This window comes from Chamaea fasciata, unplaced genomic scaffold (genome assembly GCF_029207755.1).
Source record: "Chamaea fasciata isolate MVZ Bird 193981 ecotype frontalis unplaced genomic scaffold, bChaFas1.0.hap1 SCAF_1, whole genome shotgun sequence".
In the NCBI taxonomy this organism is placed as follows: domain Eukaryota; kingdom Metazoa; phylum Chordata; class Aves; order Passeriformes; family Sylviidae; genus Chamaea; species Chamaea fasciata.
The window spans coordinates 128,635,630-128,655,953 of record NW_027094086.1 but is presented as its reverse complement, the minus strand read 5'-3'; the positions used below and the strand labels follow the sequence as shown (position 1 = coordinate 128,655,953).

General features: G+C 41.8%; 1 protein-coding gene across 8 annotated transcripts in view; it reads left to right on the top strand.

Moving 5' to 3' along the window:
* The window catches only part of DYNC1I1 (dynein cytoplasmic 1 intermediate chain 1), a 202,722-nt gene that overhangs the window by 112,087 nt on the left and 70,311 nt on the right, over window positions 1–20,324 (top strand). For all 8 annotated transcript variants that reach the window (XM_066197155.1, XM_066197143.1, XM_066197189.1 and 5 more), the window contains 3 exons: window positions 6,465–6,554; window positions 15,384–15,546; window positions 16,690–16,789. In XM_066197155.1, coding sequence (XP_066053252.1) covers window positions 6,465–6,554; window positions 15,384–15,546; window positions 16,690–16,789 — 353 coding nt within the window. The remainder of the gene's footprint in view (window positions 1–6,464; window positions 6,555–15,383; window positions 15,547–16,689; window positions 16,790–20,324) is intronic.

Genomic DNA, 20,324 nt, shown 5'->3' with positions numbered 1-20,324 from the left:
TACTTGCAAGCTCCAGCTCACGTAAAATTCTCATCTGAAGTTTGTTGCCTGTTTCATGGAGCTTAGGGCAAGTTCTGTTCACCTGTGGGTTTTTTTCTCAGTATTGAGGTATGATTAGTGTTCCTTGCCTTGGCTAAATGAAATATATTTTAGAAGGCAGCTGCCTATTGCCAAGAAGAGCCCTAATGCAAGAATATTTCCTTCTGAGATGACTAACATGTGCCCAGTGTACGTCCAGTCTCACATCCCACTCTGCAAACAAGATCCACTGATGAATTAATTCTCTTCTGGCTTCAAAGGGCAGTCAAAAGATGAAAGTGAAAAACTGGACATATTTCAAAAAATGACATTATATGAAAAATAGGTCATTCATCCAGATTGCAAATCATAGATTTTCAAAAATGTGGGATGTCCGGCACTACTGTTTGAAAAAATATGTCTTCCCTTGGTTGTTGCATATTTTGCTAGTGATGGAAAGAACATATTCATAAAAGAAAGACAGTGTTTTAACTCCTACTTAGGATAATGTCAACAGTATTCAACTTGTTTGGTCCAGGCTTATGCCAATGTAAATATAATGCATTTATCCTTGTTTAGTTTGTAGTTCTTTTGTAACAGAAGCAGTAAAGTTATTTTGAACAGTTGTGCATATAAAACTGATACAGTGGTTTCTGGTATTTCACAGTTGCAAATATGGAGTCGGCTTTTTGTGAAGACACTTGGTTTTATTGAATGTGTCATATGCATGGCTGATCCTTCTCATGCACTGAAGGAATGTCAATGCTGATATAAAAACCCATATAATAACCCACTAGCTTCTCATATATCACTGACTCAGTCAAGAAAATATATAATTGTGATGCTAATTAAATTGCGATTTTAAAGCTGTGTCTTTAACAAAGGGATTGTTTGTACCTACCCAGAATTAAAACCAGAGCTATTAGTCTAATTCAGTGTAGCTGTCAATTCTAAAACAATACACAGAAGCTGCAACTTCTTAGCTTCAGAGGCGCAGGTCTGAGGAGGTGTAAATCCTCCACCGAAGAAGAATGCACAACATGCTGCCTGCTGTTTAATTGGTGCTATATGTATTAGCAGAGCAGAAACCTATAACTACATAAATCTCCCCCCAAATCAGCTATTTAGTAATCTATTTGAGCAGTACCAGTGCTGACTGCCTGAAACTGGAAATCCATAAATGGCAAAACAGTATTCATCTCAAGAATTAAAACCCTAAGCCAATGTCATGTGTAGTCCTCTCAGATGCAATTATTTATTCTAGTATTCTAGTTTGTCGTGAATGTGCCTGGTATGCTTTTATATGGTGTAAAAATAAATACAGTGGTTTAAAGCCCTGGAAAGTCCAAGTAGGTGTTAAATAATCCAGCACTGCAGAAATGCAGGGTCTGATTTTCTGAGGTCATCTGTGCTCTCTGTGAATATCTGATCCAGTTCAGCACATCTGGGAATTTCTTCTGCTGTTGCCAGGGGGTTGTCCATGTATTAACAGGGCTTTCCACTGTACCACCTATTGCAAGTGGTTGTGGTGGCCAAGGCAAAGACCAGGCACAGAACAGGGTCATTGGAGCTAGTAGTTGGATAACATTTGAAAATTGGTATTTACACCCAAATGAAAAAAGAAAAACAGACTTGTAGGGAGAGGTCATACTCTTATTTGGGCAACTTCTATAGTTGGTAAAAACAGACAAGCTTTTAGTTCCTGGTCTGGAACAGAAGCAGGAGTGTTCAAGTTAAGACCAAGATGAAAACATTTGTTCTACTTCTACTTTGTCTAGCACTGTTCAGACTGATTGCTCACCTCCTAGAGCCTGGAGAGTCATCGATTACTGAGTTATAAAGAAAAGGTTTTTGGTCCAGTTATGTCAGTTTGTATTAACCCCACATATGGCTCCACCAGCTTCAGTAGACAAACATCATTATCCAAGCATTTAGTGATCATTTCCATTGAGGATTTGTTTATTTACAGTAAAAAAGTGGCCTTAGTGGGCAGGACTCTAGGCTGAAACTCTGAAGCCCACTCTATCTTCCCTAAGTTGGTCTACTGAGTGATCTACAGTGAGTGGGTCTGTCAGCTTCTCTGTGGTATGTAGGCACACCAAAACTGGCCTCCTTGCAAAGTCCTTTTATATCTACAAAGGAGAAGTGTTGCATGGCAGTTACACACTTCTTCATTACTATCTCTTTTTCATGCAGTTCCTTTAATAGACATTTCAGTTCTGATAGTGTTACACCCTGTTCTGTTCTGAGCAGGGTGTAACACTGCTTCTGCTGCTGGTAGCATCTCTGTTTTCAAATGTGACTAGAAGATGACTACTACTGTGATGTGAGCAGCTAAAAAGTTATTTCTCTAAACTTCCTAATATTAGATATGCTATTAAAAGGGAAAGGCTATGTGTGTTCAGGAACTACACAAATTTCTTCATTTCCCTGGAAAATTATTGCTATCTGAGTGGGCACATGTGGAAATGAATAACCATGTAGATGTTCACAGATTCTCCAGTAAATGTACAGCAAATGCTATCTTTGTCACCTTTAAATAAAACACAGGAAAATGAATTCTGTAGCATTTCCCATTATTGTTAGTGTATGTGTATGTGCAGTCAAATGTACAAATGCATAACCGTGCTTAACACAAAAGCAGATGAATGTACTATGAACATGTGTAAGGATGCATACATTGGTATTAAATAGTGTGCAATATATATATAAAAATTATGTCAAATAAACATTTAGGTTGCAAAGCCAAGCAACACTGAGTAGTCCAGAATGCAGATTTCTTGGGCATTCTTAATTAGCCCTCTTGAATATGTGGAATGATACAATTTTAATTGCATGATAACATATAGGGCTTTTTTCCGTAACAGATTCCTGCTTCAGCCAGTCTATAGGGGGCAGTTTTTTAACCTTTCTGCTTTTTATCTTATTCCACTCAGTGCTCTGGTCTCAGATCTCATATTAGTGCACATGATCGAAGTATTACACTGAATACAGATTAACCATTAATCCACATCCAAGGTTTAGTTTTGCTGTTGCTTCCCCAACATCATCTTAATATGCCACAAATCCTGATGAACATATCTCTGTAAAACATCTATGTGGGATGAGAATTCTATTTTTTTTTCAATATTATCGCCATCTTGCAAAAGCACTTAAGCACAGGGGGAGAAAGGACAAAAATGTCGGAATGACAACTTTCAGTGAAAGCTGAAAGAGGACCTATGGGAGTCTTTGCATATGTAGAATTTCCCTAAGACTTTCTCCACTCAAAGCACAGGGCCAGTTGACTTCAGCTCTCAGCACTTCTGCATTTCAGGCCCCAGGTGTCTCTTGCTGAGCACCCAGAAAATGAAGCAAACCACTCAAGAGGGAGGAAATTCCAGAATTATGTCATCATGCCTACATGTGGGGAGGGGAAAGGAGCTAATCGTGCCCAGACAATCCAAATTCTGGCATTTGCTAAGGTTTTAGCATTTGACTCACAACCCTATCATTCTTTTAGCTGTTTCTCTGTGTATGTGTATACATTTCTCTATAAATAAATAAGGACATCTAAACTGTGTTTAATCTGCTAAAAACTCGTGCACTGCTTTCTCAGTAAAACTAATTGATGTTTGTGCCCTTGGCATGGCATGTGTTTTTATAACTTTTACTTACTTCCATTTATCTCTACTCTGCATTAGAAGCAGGAAAGGGCTGTAGGCAAGCAAATTATTTGACACCCAAAAACAGGGGGATCAAGGACTTCTAAAAACAGGGATAAATTTGCTTCACTTCAACCTGAAAACCTACTACTAAATCTCACGTTCTAAATTTGCTACATCATGCCTATCCTTTATCAGACTGCAAATGAAACACTGAAAAACATTGCAAGAAGCCTTAAAAATCCCAAACATTTCAGTTGAATATTGGTGCAGTTTTTGTTTGATGCCTGAAAATTTTCTCAATCCCTTCACCTTCTGAAACCTCCCTGTACAAGCTGGCAGGTTAGAAACAGGTTAAAAATGGAAGCAGAAATCCATATTTAAACAGCTGGTTCCAAGAGTTGGTGCTTTAGGGAATGAAAACTTTTAATGCAAGACTCACAAAACTTTTGTAGCAGCTGGTTTTATAAGAATCTGCCATAATTCTGTCTGTGTGTATATATCTGCACAGCTTTGTGATCCTATCTGTGTGTGCATGGTACTTGAGGTTAAGAGAGTATTCACTCCTTGATGCGCCAGGCACTCACACATCCCACCTGTTCTTTGAAACTGGGAGTGCCTCTCTCTTCCATGCATCCCCATTTCCACAAGCAGCACAGACCAATGGCAGAAGGACATTTGTTTTTACCCCTCCTGTGTGTGTACAGCAGGAGAGCTCTTCTCCCTGACTCTCTGCTGACTGTGCTGGATGTTATCTGTCTTTCAGCCAGTGGACAGAGCCATGTATTTACCCTGCCAAACTGAACCACCCTGGCCTGCTCTCTAAAAGTTCCTCCTTAGTCTTTCTGTGTAGGGAAAAGTAGGCACCAAAGGGAGGTATTGTGAGTACTCTACCTTTTTTCCCCTTCAAGTTCCATGGTCTGACAAATCCCTGAAAGAGGAGTGGCATGCATTAGTAGCGCTTTTAATTCTGGAAGTGCCTTTGTCCGTGCTGGATTCCTCCTCCTTTTCCGGCTTGTGAAGCACATTGTTATCCCTCCTCCCTGGTGGCTGGGGAGATGAACTTTCCCTTTCTCCCCACTGCAGTCACTAGCAATAAGAGGGGTGTGATGGCACATTTTATGCCAAGATTTCCTTGTTTTCCCAACAGGGAAAAGCATATCTGTCCATGCTGACACATTTCCTTACAGTATGTGGCTAAGCCATGATCTCCAACCAAGATACCACAGAATCACAGAATCACAGGATATTCTGAGTTGGAAGGGACCCACAAAGATCATGGACTCCAACTCTTAAGTTAATGGCCCATATGGCAGCTACAACATGTCCCCTCTGTGCTTCTGGGAGAAGTCCTATGCTAGGCAATGTGGTGGGAATAGTATTATTGAAAACAAAATACAGCTGCATGTTCCTGTTGGTTGAATGCCACCTGTCAGCACCACCATCTGCAAGAAGCCAGGACTGATTATAGCCAGCCTTCACAGCAGAAGGTGCCAGTAACCAACCAGCTGGAGAAACGTGATATGTTTTCCCCATTAACATGGCAGGTTAGAGCAGGAAGTGTGCCTGGAGAAACACCATGACACAAGGAACTGTATGGTGACAGCAGGTTGCTCAGGAAGCCCCAGAGGAATTGCAGTGTTTCTCATGACGGCTGAATGTCCCAGGGCCAGGACAACATGCTCTCTCATGCCATGGACCTATACAGGGCACCAGTGATGCTTGCTAGGCCTTGGTGGTATGCCAAGCTCCAAAATAACTGCAGAATAATTCCTCCATGGCCTGTGGATTTACTCATCCTAATTGTTAAATACTTTTAGGACCAGCTCTATTTTCAGTCCTCACAGTTCATGGAATCTGGAAAGCCGTGTCTTTATCATCTCAAGAATGGGATTGAGTTGGGTGCCAGCCCTGGGGACAGGGAAAATGGATCACATTGCTGTAACAAGCTGGTAACAAGTAATGAGGGCTAGGTAGACTCCAAGCCATTTTGGTGCATCACTGTTTTTCCCGCTCTGCTTGTATTGTGTTCCGGTCTGGACAATCAGAACCCTTGTAACTTCAGAAAAACATCAAGGAATGAATGGTTTGACCTCCTGAATAAAATGAGAACATGTGAGTGCAGGGTGAGAGGGGGAGGGAGAGATGCATTTGGATAGGTCAGGAAAGGTCATTAAAACATCTGGCAGTAGTAACTGACATGTGTCAAATTTTAGTGTTCATTAAATTTGTATTAATGCAAAAATGGTTCCTAAGCACCAAATACCACTTTTTGTTGCTGTATTCCCCCAGCTGATGGTGATGACTTTTCAGAACTGTGCCATGCTTGTTTCCTTGCTAGTGGCATCTGACCTGAGGTCAGTTTTCTGTTTAACCTATTCCTGTAGGTCAAAAGACAAATTAATCTGGTGAGAATTGAATTGGAAATGAGATATCTGGATAGCAGGTGTCCCAGCTGTGGAATAGCTGCCAGGCTGAAACATGTTTGTATCTGTCCTCATGCCATCCAAGAAGTCATATCTGAGGTCAGGGAGATATTCAGTTGACATCTGAGATGGGAAGTTGTGGAGAGCAGAAGTGTCAGGTGCCCTGTGCGAGCAGATTATCTTGCAGTCAGGGGGGAAATGTCTGAGAGTGTCACTCTGAGCATAAATGTACACATTCCATGTATTGGGAACTTTGCTTTATCTGTGTTTACTACCGGTTTATAATTGTAAAGAAGTCAGAAAATTTCCAGGTCCCTTAAAGAGGAGAATCTCACAAATCTTTTTCTTCCTTTTTTTTTTTTTTTTTTTTTTTTAGAGGATGAAGAAGACGAAGAGATGGTGGAGCCAAAAACACAGGATGACTTAGAGACAGAAAATCAAGACCAGAAGCAGGAAGTGAAAGAAGGTACTTTAAAAAATGAAAGGGATGACGAGAGATGTTTAAAGGAGTAGATCCTGCCAGTTGTTACTCTCATAAGTAGTTTCCACTGTTGAGAACACTGAAATTGAAACAGTCACCAGTTTTATTGATTCAAAACCATATGAGTAGCATAAAAGCAGAAAATTGTATCCCAGAGACCCAGCTGGTAGGTCTGAGAAGATTGTGAAAGGCATGAGACTTGAGTAATTAGAAGAAGCTACATCTCCTTATAATTTGAAAATTAAGTACAGATTATTGGACCCCAGTACTGGTACTAATTTGTCTTCTGGCTCAAATATCCTGCTCATGTGAAAGATTTCAAATGGAAATGCCAGGCATTCCAGCAGGTCTGTGAAGTTCATTGGCCTTCAGAGGTACTTGGAGGCCATAACTGTCTGCTTGCTTGAGAGGAACGAACTTAAACCTAGTGATTGTCAGGAATCTTCCAGCAGAAAAGCTGAAGCCCAGGGTCCAGCCCTTCTGTCCATTACTCTGTCTTGAGGTGTTCTGCATGGTTCCAAGAGACAAAAACTCAGGTTACTACTTGCTTCTGGTGCAGGCAAGAGACACTTGCTTAAGTCATGCATGTCAGCACTGGATGTGGCAGATATGTTTGGTGTCTCTTTTCCTTTCCTTGGCCCTGTCCTAGCTTTCAAATTAGAAGAAGGATGTGAAATTTGGTCTTCCCCATCTAGAAATTTACTAGCTGGCTATTCTAAGGTGTCAATGCCTTCAACAGTAAATGCTCACTCCTATGTTGAATAGGGAAAAGGAATTGAAATAGCAGCAGCTCCAGGGTGAAAGGAAATGTGTTTCTTCTCCAGCATTTCTTACTTTTGTATTGCCAGGACTGCTCAAAATTCTGTTTAGCCTCTTGAAAGGTAGTTTACTTCTTCAGATAGGGCTTAAGTCATTTCTTGCTATGGTGATCATTACTAGGATAATTCTGTGAGCTTGGTTATTCCCAAAATAATCTTATTAGGGGAAAATGCAGCCATTTTACATGGAAGGCCATGAAATCTTCAACTGGGAATACAGCAGCGGATACTTATTTCTCATCCAGGGGAGACTAGTATCTTTTCATCAAAAAAAAAAATTAATCTGGTACACAAGAGCTCACATTTGCTATTGTCACCCACTGAAGTGAGTTGCAGTACCAGCCATAACATTTTAATTATAATTGATCTGTCTTTCCTCTTTAGAGCATCACAGAAATCACCCACACCATAAATTCTGCAGTGTTCATTGGTTGTTTAGGTCCTTGTAGAAATGTGGAGAGATAAACTCAGTCCTTCTGCTCCTCATCATTCTGCTCCTTCCACTGGCCCCAGCCACAGATGCCATGAGCAGAGCAGAGCAGTGGAGACAGCAGGTACAGGAGTCAGGCAAGTCTGCAAAGGCAGAACTGAGGACATGAGCAAGAAATGTGGCAACATGGAAAAACTTCATTTTTCATGAAAACTGTGCTTCTTTCCAAAACTGTGATGCCAACTTGCATATTGGCTTTTGCAGTCACTGGACCTAACACAGTATCTCTTTTACTGATTTCAACAGAAAGCCATGAAAACCTCTACTACTGCACACCGTGCATAAGCACTGTCTGGAGTTGCTGAATGTCCTTGTAGTATTCAACTTACAGCTTATCCCACACCCATTTATTCCCACAGAAAAGCAATGCTAATGCTTATACACGGGGAGAAAGCACAAACTCCTGCAATAAGAGAAGAAGAAAAAAATCAAAATAGAACCCTGAACTGACATATTTAATTTTTTTAATGGGCTTTCAAGTTAGCATTTTATGTACTTTGTTCACCAGCCACCACTGCCAACATCTTTTATTTCCTTCCTGTGTTTTGGTCAGAGGGCAATGCTCCCCTTCCCTAGCAGACCCCCAGGAGCAGTAGATATCTGAGGTGGTTTAGCACTGGTCTCAGGCACACCAGCTGCGGGCTGTAAAAGCAAGGCACAGCTTGTTTCAGCAGAACCAGCTTTGTGAGGTGCTAATATTTGACTGGGTTCAAGGAAGAAGAAAGCAAGCTCATTGCCTGATAGAAAGTGAACTTGACCTGTACTGTGTGTTGTGATAGATAAAATAGTGGCATGCTGCTGACAGGCATTAAATGCTGTGAATCAAATGAAGTCATCATCCCCAAACTGACATGGAATGGAATCCATTTTTTAGTGTTTGGTGTCATTCTCTCCCTGTTGGCTTTAGCCCTTTTGCCTGCAAAATCCCATTTTCCTCTCTGTTGTAATCACCCTTCTCAGGTTCTGAGCAACATTCAGAGTTATAAGCCATCGTTTGTGTTTCATGGAAGTGATTAAAACCATGTTACAAGTCAAACAGGAGTTTAGAAGAACATTTCCTGTCGGTGCTGCACTCTGTGTGCCTACTCAGAATTAATAGCTTTTCTGCAAATTAGCACATAATGGGTTAAAAGCATGTTTATGTTGGCATTAAGTACTCTGGCTTCTTTTTCTCTGCAAGGCAAGACAATATTTTGCAAACTTTTTAAAGAATCTCTAATAGACATTATAGTGGCGCCATTCACACTGCTATATAGTAGTTAAGGCTGTGTCAGCACTTCCATTATGAATCCTGTTTTTCAGGGATTTATAACCCAGACGTAAAAATTTGCTCTGGGCTGAAATTTGGTTTCAGCTCAGGGAGCACATTTTTTAACAGATTAAAAAAATCAGCATGGCCTTTTTTGAGTTATAGGAGTGTTAAGAAAAAATCCATGTGAGAGAGAAGTGCAGGGAGAGAAAGGCAGACCATTTTTTCATGAATATAACTCAAAAATTGGTTGGAATAAAAAATAAAGTTTGGATGCAGTCTGTTCAGTCTCCCTCTCTCCAAGCCAACAGGACAAGAGTGCTCTATTTTTATAATGGTATTTTAAGAGGAAACTTTTTTTCTTCTATGTGGTTTATAGGTAGTTCAATTTAATTCTTCAGACATTTATTGCATGCTTAATTTCCTCATCTTACCCCTGCACACCCCAGAGTTGCTCTGTGGGGTTTGGTGGGATTATTCAGCATTCAGGAGTGTTTGTAGGGTCTGGCCCTGGTTCTGGACATGTCCCAGCATCACTGGAAGGCCCACAATGCACCTGCACTGGGGCAGCCTGCCTGGTGTGTCACCTCTTGCAGAACTTCAGTGTCATGGAGGTGTGAAGGGCAGAGGAGCAGCTCGAGCCCCCCAAAGTGGAGTGGGAGATGAAGAACTGACTTGTTGACCACTTGAAGTCTACAAAGCCTTGGGACCACCTCGTGTTTCTTCTGTGGGGCTGCCTGTTGCCAAACATGTCTTGGGTGCATGTTCTCCCCATTGTTTTTGGAAGTACCGAGTGTGGGATACCTGACGGTGAACTGGGCTGGGCTCTGCCTGTTCCCAGCCTCTCCTGACCACATAAACAAGAGACTGGTCCCAAACTGTGGCATGAAGTGGGATGGGGTTTTCCACCACCAGAGAGCTCTGGAGCTCCACCTAAGGCTCCTCTTTGTGTCAGTAGAAGCCACATGAACAACAGGACGGGCTAGGTCTTGAAAGTGGGCCTCAACCTGCATTTATCTGAAGCTGTGGGCATATCCACAGAAACTTGCACGAAAGGCTGTGATGGGAAAGGCTGGGATCTGCAGCTCCATCCACCTGCTGTGACCTGCTCTTGCAGTGGCTCTGTGCATGGGCCTCAGGTGTCCACAGAGCAGACAGGGCTGGTGGGGATGGTTTCACTCTCAACAGCTCAGGCATTGGAAAAGCATTCCAGTATTGGAAAAGCAAGACAAGTTGTGGTGAGGTTTTTCATTGCCAGAAATGCCATGGTTTCACTGCCACCAACACCACGGTGAGCTCGGGTGTGCTGACCCATCCTTACAGCCAGCTCAGGCATGCTCAGGGATGGTGTCCAGCATGGCCTCTGGAGAAGCACAGGGAGTGGGAACAGCCCTGCCTGGCACAGTATCAAATTTAGGGCTCTGCAACTTGCTACGCCAGAATCAAAAAATCCCTAAATAAAGCTTGAAATCTTCCTTTTTATGTTCAGTATTTTGCCAAGAAGGGGCTTGCCAGCACAACAAAGACATGACATATATCAAACCATAGTATGGCACACAGCAAAGCAGGATATGGCATATATCAAGCCTGACATGAAAGTGCAAAGACAAGAAAAACAGGAGGATCACAAGGTATCAGCAGGCAAGGACTGAAAGCTGCTGAGAGCCGCTTCACACCTTGCTATTCTCACCCTGTACCTTTCAGCCATCCTCCATCGTCAGCACATCTAAAGTTTACATGGATTTATATTGATGCTGAAAGAAAAAATACAGCTTTAAAAGGGGTTTTAATAATCTCCTTCTGTCTCTCATTATATCTCTGGGTTGATAACAAGGCTGCTTCCTGCTTTTCCTGTTTTTATTAGTTTGCCCTTTCTTTTGTTCGCTTACTCGTTTTGGTCTTTTTCTTTTGGTTTGGTTTTTTTTTCCCTTTAATGGACTTGATTTTTATTTATCTCGTCAGGTTTTTAGAATTGCTGAGATTCCAGGAGAATCTTTGATATATTTATTTAAATGTGAGGTGGGGTTTTTTTTTGTTTTGTTTTGTTTTTTTTGGTTTTTTGGGGTTTTTTTTGTTCTTTTTTTTTCTTTATGTTTTTTTAACTCCCTTGAAAGAAGACTCAAATCCTGGTACTAGAATATTTCTAAATTTGTTCCTGCACTGTTATCCCAACTATTTATGTTGTATACACTACAAACATGCTTCTGCTGAATGAGAACAAATCGGCAGCAATTTTATCTTCATTCCTAAAGATTCAAGAAGGTATTTTAATATAATTTTTTTGTTTCTTTCTGTTTTGTCCAAAGAAGTTTATGGACAAAGGACCTGATGTGAAATATGGTGTTTCTGAGGGTTATGTTAAGTCACATGAAATGATAAAATACGCCTATTTTTGTAAATAAGTCTTGAATAAATTGGTTGCTTTTACATCATGTTCAACTATCGTTTCATATTCTAGACCTTCCTGTTCAAGCATAAGTATATAGTATTATTACAGATACACCTCACAATTTCTTTCCCTGTGGTGTCCTCTGTGCATATATTGCTCTGTACAGCAATTTAATATTAAATGTAAATTCCATTTTGTTTTGTACAGTATTATACATTAACATGAACACAGGGCTTCTTTGATACAAGTTGGTGACATCACAGCCCCAGAACCACCTGCAGAGCAGGCTGCTGGTGTGTGCGGGGTCCCACCAATGTCTCAGTGGGTTTGTGGACAGATGGGATGCCCAGTGGTCCTGTTAGGCAGGACTTGGTGGCTGCACCATGCATCCTCCTGCCATGAGCTGTGCAGGGTCACAGATGGGTTCAGCTCCTTCGAGTGGGATCAGAGCACAGGCACAACTGCTCATTAGGAAGCTGTGGTGTGGAAACAAGAGCAAACTGTGAAGCTTTCTTAGCAGTTTTCATTGCACTCCAGGCCATAAGCACATAACTTTTAGCAGTGGTAAACTACACACTGCACTGGGCTTTGTTCAGCACGGAAGGTTAGATGTGGTTGGTTTGGGTTTTATGCCAGGCAGAGCAGATACTTGAAGACAAATGCTGTATTCTTACAGGGAATTTCTGGAGATATTGTCACATCACATAGGTCTCTGTGACAAAACAAAAGAAAATAACACTTTGATCAGTTACTTGTATTTCTCAGTTTTCCTTGAAGAGAGCCTATGTTTCTTGAAAGCTGAGATCAAAGACACTGTAAGCTCCTAGATCGGAAGAATAATTGCAGAAAATTACATAGGTTCTTTTTTTTTTTTATTTGAGGTAATGGACAGACAGGGAAAAGGAACAAGAAGAAAATGGAAATGTTTCTGAAAGATAAATGGTTAGAAAACCTCCATATTTGAAAGAACAAGCCTGTCTGTTTGGGTTTTTTTGCTTATACTTCATGTATTTACAGTAGTTATAGCAATGTTTTACACTGGAAAAAGTAATGATGTTAACATTCTTGTAAGAAGAGATTGCCTCAAATAAAACTTCAGAGGCTGCCGAATGAAAGAAGAAAATAAGGCTAAAATATGAAGCTTAATATTGCCAGGGGGCATCTGGTGTGTCAGTCAGATGAATGAGGTAAGCTGATTTATGCCCTGAAAACTTTGGCCAAGGTGTTCCTGATGGTTTAATAGACTGCTGGCCTCCCACAGATCATTGCTAACTCCAAGGGAGATTTTGCTGAGGTAGAACTGCAATCATGTGTGTCTCCACTGCTTGTGAGCACTCCACAGCTCCCGAGTTGTTTATTTTTTGCCTTTTCCCATTCTATTGATTTTGGGTTGTATTTTCTTTGCAGTTACAGTCAGCAAATGGCCTAGTAATAAATTTATATTTCCGAGCTGTAGAGAGGATTTGATTTAGCAAATAATTTTTACCAGTTGGAGCAGTTTAAAACGAGTTTTCCAGTTGCCTTTGCAGCTATTTTCCCCCTCTTTATGCCATTTTGCTGCATTGTCATGCTTGTTGTCTTTGATTCTCGGAAAGCAATGCTTTAGTGGTGACGATGGGATATTGCCACATTACAGGCTTCCTTGCCAGATGAGGTCCCTCAGTGCCAATTACTGTTCAGCAGTGAATGCTGCAATAGGTCAAGCTGTACTTTTTGCTAGTCGTTCTGTTTTCTTTCACATGCATTGCTTCTGTGTAAAGCACTTAGGGGCAAATTGTTCTCCTGCCTTGTTAATTGTCGCTGTGCTACTCCGGGGAACCATGGGAGGGGATGCAGGTATTGTCTGGATGTGTGGAGCTCCACGGGGACCTCTCACCTGCTGGTAGGAGACAATAGGGACAAGGCCATAGGAGATCACCAAAGGCTAAAGTTTGTAACTTCCTAGCTGCTCTTTCTCCTGAGGGTCAAATTGCACCTCCACCTTTTGCATTTCTCCTGCCCTCTCTGTTTAGCTCAGGTGTACTGCAGAGATCTTGTCTTTCAGAGCTAATGCTTTGACCACTTGAGGCAAACTTGAGGCAAAGCATGGTGATAGCAGCCTCTCCCAACCACAGCAGCCTCTCCCAACCACAGCCACTCTGAGAGCAGGTATGCTGGAAACAGGGGGGGCTGTGTCCTGCAGTAGTGATGACCGTGTCACTCCTCCTGCCTGCTGCTGTGCCCTTCTTCCATCCATTCCTGACCCGGGGGCTGGTGGTGGCATCATGCCCAGTTCAGTTGGGCATTGGAGTGCATGAATCCAGTGTGAAGCACAGGAAAATCAGATGGAGAGCAAGGGCCACATCTGCCTGATCCCTGAAAGCAGCTGTGTGGCATGGCACAGGAACTAGAAAACCATTTTGAGCTATAGCTTGAAGCTGTGTCACTCATTGTTTAATTAAACATTGAGATATGTATGACAGGGCTGGGAGTTAAACTTTGCTGTGTGGTGGGTGTTCTCTGAACTGCTGAATTCCCTTTTTTGGCTGCTGGTGTTTTAACCCAATATGGCCTACAGAGACTGCTAGGTCATTTTCACAGGTAAACACCTCAAATCTGTGTGTAAAGGCAAATGCAGGAGAACTATGATCACCTGTTGATCTCTTACGTAGGAATCTGTGTAGTTTTGCAGTAAATCTGTTTATGATATGTTGTTTGTGTTTCTAATTATAAATTTGGAACAAAATTCACTGTCAACAGAGCTTTTTGTGCTGGGAATTTAGGCTAGTTGCAAGGTTGGTTTGGGGTAACTGTAAAGATACTAATGTCATTTCTTGAAATACAAGTAATTCTGAAATATAACCGAAATGATGATTTAAAGGTACATGTGGGCAAATGCATAATCAATATACAATATTGCTACAATAACAATATGCCCTGATAGTGCACCTGAGAACAGAGTTTTGTACTGTAGTAACAGCAGTATCCCAACTTTCATTCCACATGCTCACATTTGAGTTAAAATTTAGCAACAGGTCATTAAACTGATGGAGATGTTGCATTGGTGCATCCCTTAAAGATAGTATTTTTCAAATGAAGGGTCAAACTGGAAATACTGGAAGTAAAGGTTTAGCCTCTCTGTGTACATGCAAAGAAGCAACTTCATCTTGTGGGGGACATGCTACTCTTACTACTGCCCAAGACAGCCCCTACCCCTCCCAAGGCAGCTTGGCCCATGGCTCAGTGACATTTGTTTCTCTGGGTCTTAGGATTCCTCTTCAAGGAATAAAACTGCCTTAAAGAAACTGCTGTTTGGCTGGGTGCTTTCAATTTTGCTGTCTCAGAGAATGTCTTTGGTTATTCACTTCATTACTTTGCAAAAGCTCTGAAGCAAAGACAGAATTTATCAGTGACACCAAGTAGAAATTGAAAGAATTGAAGGGAGAGATTATGTGAGACCTTTTAATATACAGAACTGTAGTATAAGTTAAGAAGATTATTTTATCTTCAACTCTTCTGACAGGTCTTCTGTTACATAAGTGTTCTGCTTTTTCCAGTTAGGTATTGCCTAAACGTCAGTCACGGCCATTTCCTGAAATAGGAACACTGAGTTTATTTAATTTGGGGGGTTTAAGTATTTTCCATTTCAGAATAATAAATACATAAGATATAAGATCTCGTCTATGTAAAGGCTACATTCTGGTAATGTACAGGAGAATGTTTAGACGTATTAAAAACTTCTTAGTTATGATTTTAAGAGTAAGCTTTGATTTTTCTCCTGACACGGCTACAGCAAGCTTTCATGTAAAAAAAACCCCACTGAAGATGTTGATTCATTGGGAAAGCGGTGAAATGTCATACTCCTAACTACATATTTTCATTTTCCAAGCTCCTCCTAGAGAACTGACAGAAGAAGAAAAGCAACAAGTTCTCCATTCAGAAGAATTCCTGATATTTTTTGACCGCACAATACGTGTAATTGAGCGAGCTTTGGCTGAAGATTCCGACATCTTCTTTGACTATAGTGGCAGAGATGTAGAAGAGAAAGATGGGTCAGTTTGGAGGGTTTTTTTGCTTTTGTAAAATAAGTTTTATAAAGATAATTCCAATAACAGGAAGCTTTAACTTTAAACAAAATTCAACATTTTTATAGTTAAGGAAAGCTCATAATCTCTTAATGAAGGCCTGGGTCACTTTTTCTTCTGAAATTGTATTGTAAAATAGCTTTGTGGTTTACTTATCTGGGTTTTGGACCTTTTTTAAAACTTGATGAATTATTCAGCGGTTTAATTTTTTGTTTCCTTTTTGTGATGAAATTTAAAATTCTGGAAAAATAACTGAAAGAGATAAATGTGTGTAATCACATGTACATGTAAATGAACATTCCAGCGGTATACCTGAGTATGCTTATGATATTGTAACAAATTCAAACTAGTGTTGTTTATATTCTACTACTGCCTCAGGTCTGTAGTGGATCCCACTATACCATGCATTGTGGGAATGAAAATGATCTCCCAAAGCATTTGCAATCTAAACAGCTAAGACAAGAAGTGACAAGTTTTGTTTTCAGCAATTGATATGGGATCAAAAGCAATAAAACCTGTTAGTTGGAGAGGAAATATTTAGGTTGCAACCTAGCTATGGATCTGTTGAAGCCTCATGGCAAATCAGTAGCTGTATTGCGTGGAAGTTACTGGAGATTAACCCAGAACATCATCCCTATAGAACAGCTGAGTGAATCAGTGTGGCAGTGTTGGAACAGCACTGAGCTTCAGCCTGTTCTTATGGTGTCACACAGCATCTGCTGTCTCCATCTCTGGGAGGAGGTGCTGTACCTTAAAAATTTCAGGAGTCAAAAGTAAGAGGGGTTTGGTTATAGCTTGGAGGTGAAAGTTCAGAAAAGGGAGAGCTGAGTGCCAGTCAGGTTCATCCTGAGAGACAGAGATGGCCCAGGGTGACCTAGAAGAGTCAGGCAGGCAGTGAGAAATTAAAAATTGTGGGTTTTTGAAACATCTAAAATTTGTTCCTTGTTGCATCATTTTCAGCCAGACAGTCAGTGAGAACAATTAAATCAAGGTGGCAGACCTCCCAGGCTGAGCAGAGATCTGAGAAGTAGCCAAAAACTTTTGCACTGCTTTTCACAGTATTTGAACCTTGGTACTTGAAAATGTGTCACTTTGTTTGAATTCACACAGAGATGTTCAAGCAGGAGCCAACCTTTCCTTTAACCGGCAGTTCTATGATGAGCACTGGTCAAAGCATCGTGTGGTCACCTGCATGGATTGGTCTCTTCAGGTAAGATGTGAAGTTGGGAGATATGTTTCCATATCACTTCCACTTCTCCCTATAAAAGTTATGGGCAGCCTCTGTTTGCTCTTCTTTATACAGAGCAGGATGTTATTTTTGTGATAACAGCAGGACCCTGTGTGAGTGGAAGCACATTTCTCTGTAGAGAAGAGTGGTTGACAATAGTGAAGCTGTCATTTTCTTCTTATATGTTACTTGGTCTTCAAAATCAGATGTTGTGTTAAAACCCAAGGTTAACCTACCAAGATGAAGTCTTTACTTTTCCTCTCCTTTCACTACTTCAGCCATAAACGGAATTTTTTTTAAGACAGAAGGCTTAAAATTAAAGTAACAAAAATTAATTTACTAAATATGCATGACTGTATAGAGTAGTATATAAAAATAAAAAAATAATGGTGAGAAATAAAATTAACTTTTCTAATGTACTTAAACTAAAAATGTGAAAGTATCTGAACAATTTGGAGAGTTTGAAAAGAAGTCTTTCAAAAACTGCTGGGTCCTCTCTTCAAGTGATGGAAGAGGAGGCTGCAGCTGCTCTGGGTCATGCTAAAGCAGCATGCCTGGAATCTACCCAGTTTCTCTGCACTGCAAAGCATTGTCATTGGAAAATAAAACTGATGATAGACCTGCTTAAGCTCTCCAAAACCAATGCAATCACATCAGTGAAGTATAGAAACCAGTTTAATTAGTTGTTCTGTTGGGGAGCTGGAATTAGCAGACATCATCCCAGGTGCTGTTAAATGAATTTGGTACTGGTTTTACTCCAGCCCCCCTTTTCCTGTTTCATCATTGTTAGCCTGTTTCTAGGTTCTGGCCTGGAGCAAACCATCTGATTTCCCTGGGGAGAGAACCAAGGAGACTGGTCCTAAATCCACCATACAGATATAACAAAACTGCTCCAAGAGGACATGGAGTTCAAAAATGCAATCACAAGCCAATCTGCTTATTTGGCCCCAACCCCAGCCTCAGGCATGTCACGGGGTCTCCAGAGACCTGGTGCAGCCTGGTGTGGGTAGCAAAGGTGCTACAGATGTGGCTCAGCCCAGAATTAAGAACAAGCTTTGCCTAATCTTAGAAGGGGCAGCTCTTTCTGCACCACATTAGATATGCACGTGAACAGAGCAAGTGCTCAAGGTCAAGTACGTAAATGGTGTGCTCAGGCTGGAGCGAGGCAGTGGATAAGGAATGTGGGGACTTTCAATCCATGCTTCTCTCTTTCCCCTTGAAATGGCAACAGAGCTGCTTCCATCCCTCTGGGTGCTTCCCAGGCAAGGTGGCAGCTGACTGCACAGACGACTTGGAGGCAGCAGAGAGGAGAAGAATCTGGGGGTCCCAGTGAGCATGGCTGCTTGGCTGAGAAGGTCTGGGTGGTGCACAACAGCCAGCTGCAGAGAGGCTTCTTGTACTAGCCAGCTTGCACCCCATGTGTGAAATGAAGGATTTATACCTTTGCTTTCATACAAAATATCAGCCTACCAACAGGTATGCACTATTGTGATGTGGGTGGCCTTTAAGCACATATGGATTTCCACAGAAATCAAATATAAGCCTGAGGAAACACTTATCTTAGGTTGTTCACTTGTTCAGGGGCTGGAAATTACATGGAATTCTTATCTGATATTTTCCTAACAGGCAGCTCTTACTGTATTCCCAGGGCAGCAAGAAAAAAAGCCGCCTCAGAAGAGCACTGCCAAATGTAATTGTTCAGCCCCTGGGGCTTGAAGGCATGTTCTGCTTCCCACCTCTTTGTTCCAGGGTGGCCCCTCCTGCCTTCCTCTTTGTTAACTCCTCATGCTCAGCTCCCTGGCACCCCAGCAGGGGCTTCTCTGTGTGGGGGGCTTCTGCACGCTCCCCTACAGTAGCTTAGGATCCTGGAGTTGCCTCCTCCCATTCCTGCTTTGAGTTGTATCCGTGGGACAGGAGGTGGAGGCAGATAGAGGTATTTCACCTAACCACTAGCTCTGCTGCTCACACATGCACCAGGACATGACAATGCCCACTGTGCCAAAGGATAACTTGAATAATCATGGGAACTGCAGAACACATTGCTCAATTTTCTCCGATAAATCTGCTGCTGCAAAACAGCCTGGAGGAAAATAGAAGCTTAATCAAACAAAGAACATTGATGCATTGATTAAACAAATTATTCTGTTCCCAGTCAATGTAGAATATGGTCTCAAACATGTGGGATCATTCATACAGTTCAAGTTAACCCTCTAGCCCCTTGATTCTTTCACAGAGAACAGGAAAATGGCTTACAAGCTTAAAGATCTTAGGGAAAGGCTCAACAGATTGAGAGTAAATGCTAAGAATGATAGCATCTTACTCTGTCCATGGGAGCTAACTTAGATTGCCTGAAGCCAAGAAAAACATAGCCTTGGGGATAGGGATGTGTCTTTCTTGACTCTCGGCAGCAGCCTTGAGTGAGGTTTTGCACGACATCATTTCCATGTTGTTTTCAGTTGCAGGAAGGACGTCTGGGCACCTGGTGAGGACTGAAACTGTGTAAATGGAAGTAGATTGAGTGGAGCATTGGAGTGTGCAGTGCCAGTGAAGATTTAGGGTGCTGCCCTTAGTTGTTTTTTTGAGAGTCAAAAAGCCTTATAATGGTGTTACTCAGCTAGGTGTAAACTTTAAACTGTGTTTCCAGTCAAATACATAAACTGATTGCAAAACCTACCGATAGACCAGCAAGATTTGAGTCAGTGTTTGTTTGTGGCCAGACGTGCTGCTAACCATGCTCACTAAACTTCACAGGAGCATGAACCAGCTACAAAGTGCTTCAAAATTGGTACTTTGGACCTGGTCACCCTCCCTAGCTGGTTGCAGTCATGCTGGCAGGAGGGCTTGTTGCTTCTGCCTGCCCACGTATCTGCTCCTGCATGACTGCAGGCTCAGCCACTCGTGTGAATGGTCCCCAACCTGCACAGCCAAAATGTGATGCCCTGTCAAGAGCCTGCTGCACACTCTGTTTACTTGGACACGGGCCAGTGTGGGATCAAAAGGTTCAAAGGAGAAGCAGAGCTTGCTGTTCAGAGGTGGCTGTAAGCTCTGTTGCAAGAGTGAGAGAGGAGAGGGGTGAGATGGACGAGAGCAGTTGAGGGCAGGGCTGGCACAACTGTGTCCAGAGAGGTGGTATCTCAGGTGTGGGATTAATTCGCCCTCAGGTGTCCCCCAGGTCTTGATGAGGGAGAAGACATGGTTGGTCTACTGCATCCTCTAAATTCCATGCAGGTGAATTGGATGCTAAATCGTTCTTACAAGCTATACCAGCATCCAGGGTCTGGAGGGATGTAGGTAGAATCTAGTCAGAGTTTCCTTAAAATGGGAAAGGGGTAGGCTCTGGTGTCCATGTGTCATTGCTGATTCTTCCACACATGGGTCCAGGCTCATTTGGAGCACTTAGCTTGAATAGAAAAATCATCAGCTCTGTGATACATTATCCATGGAAGTGTACAGAAAGTGGGAAGCAACAGCTGCTGGTGGCAGAAGTTACAGCTGGGTGCATTATTTCTTCCAAATG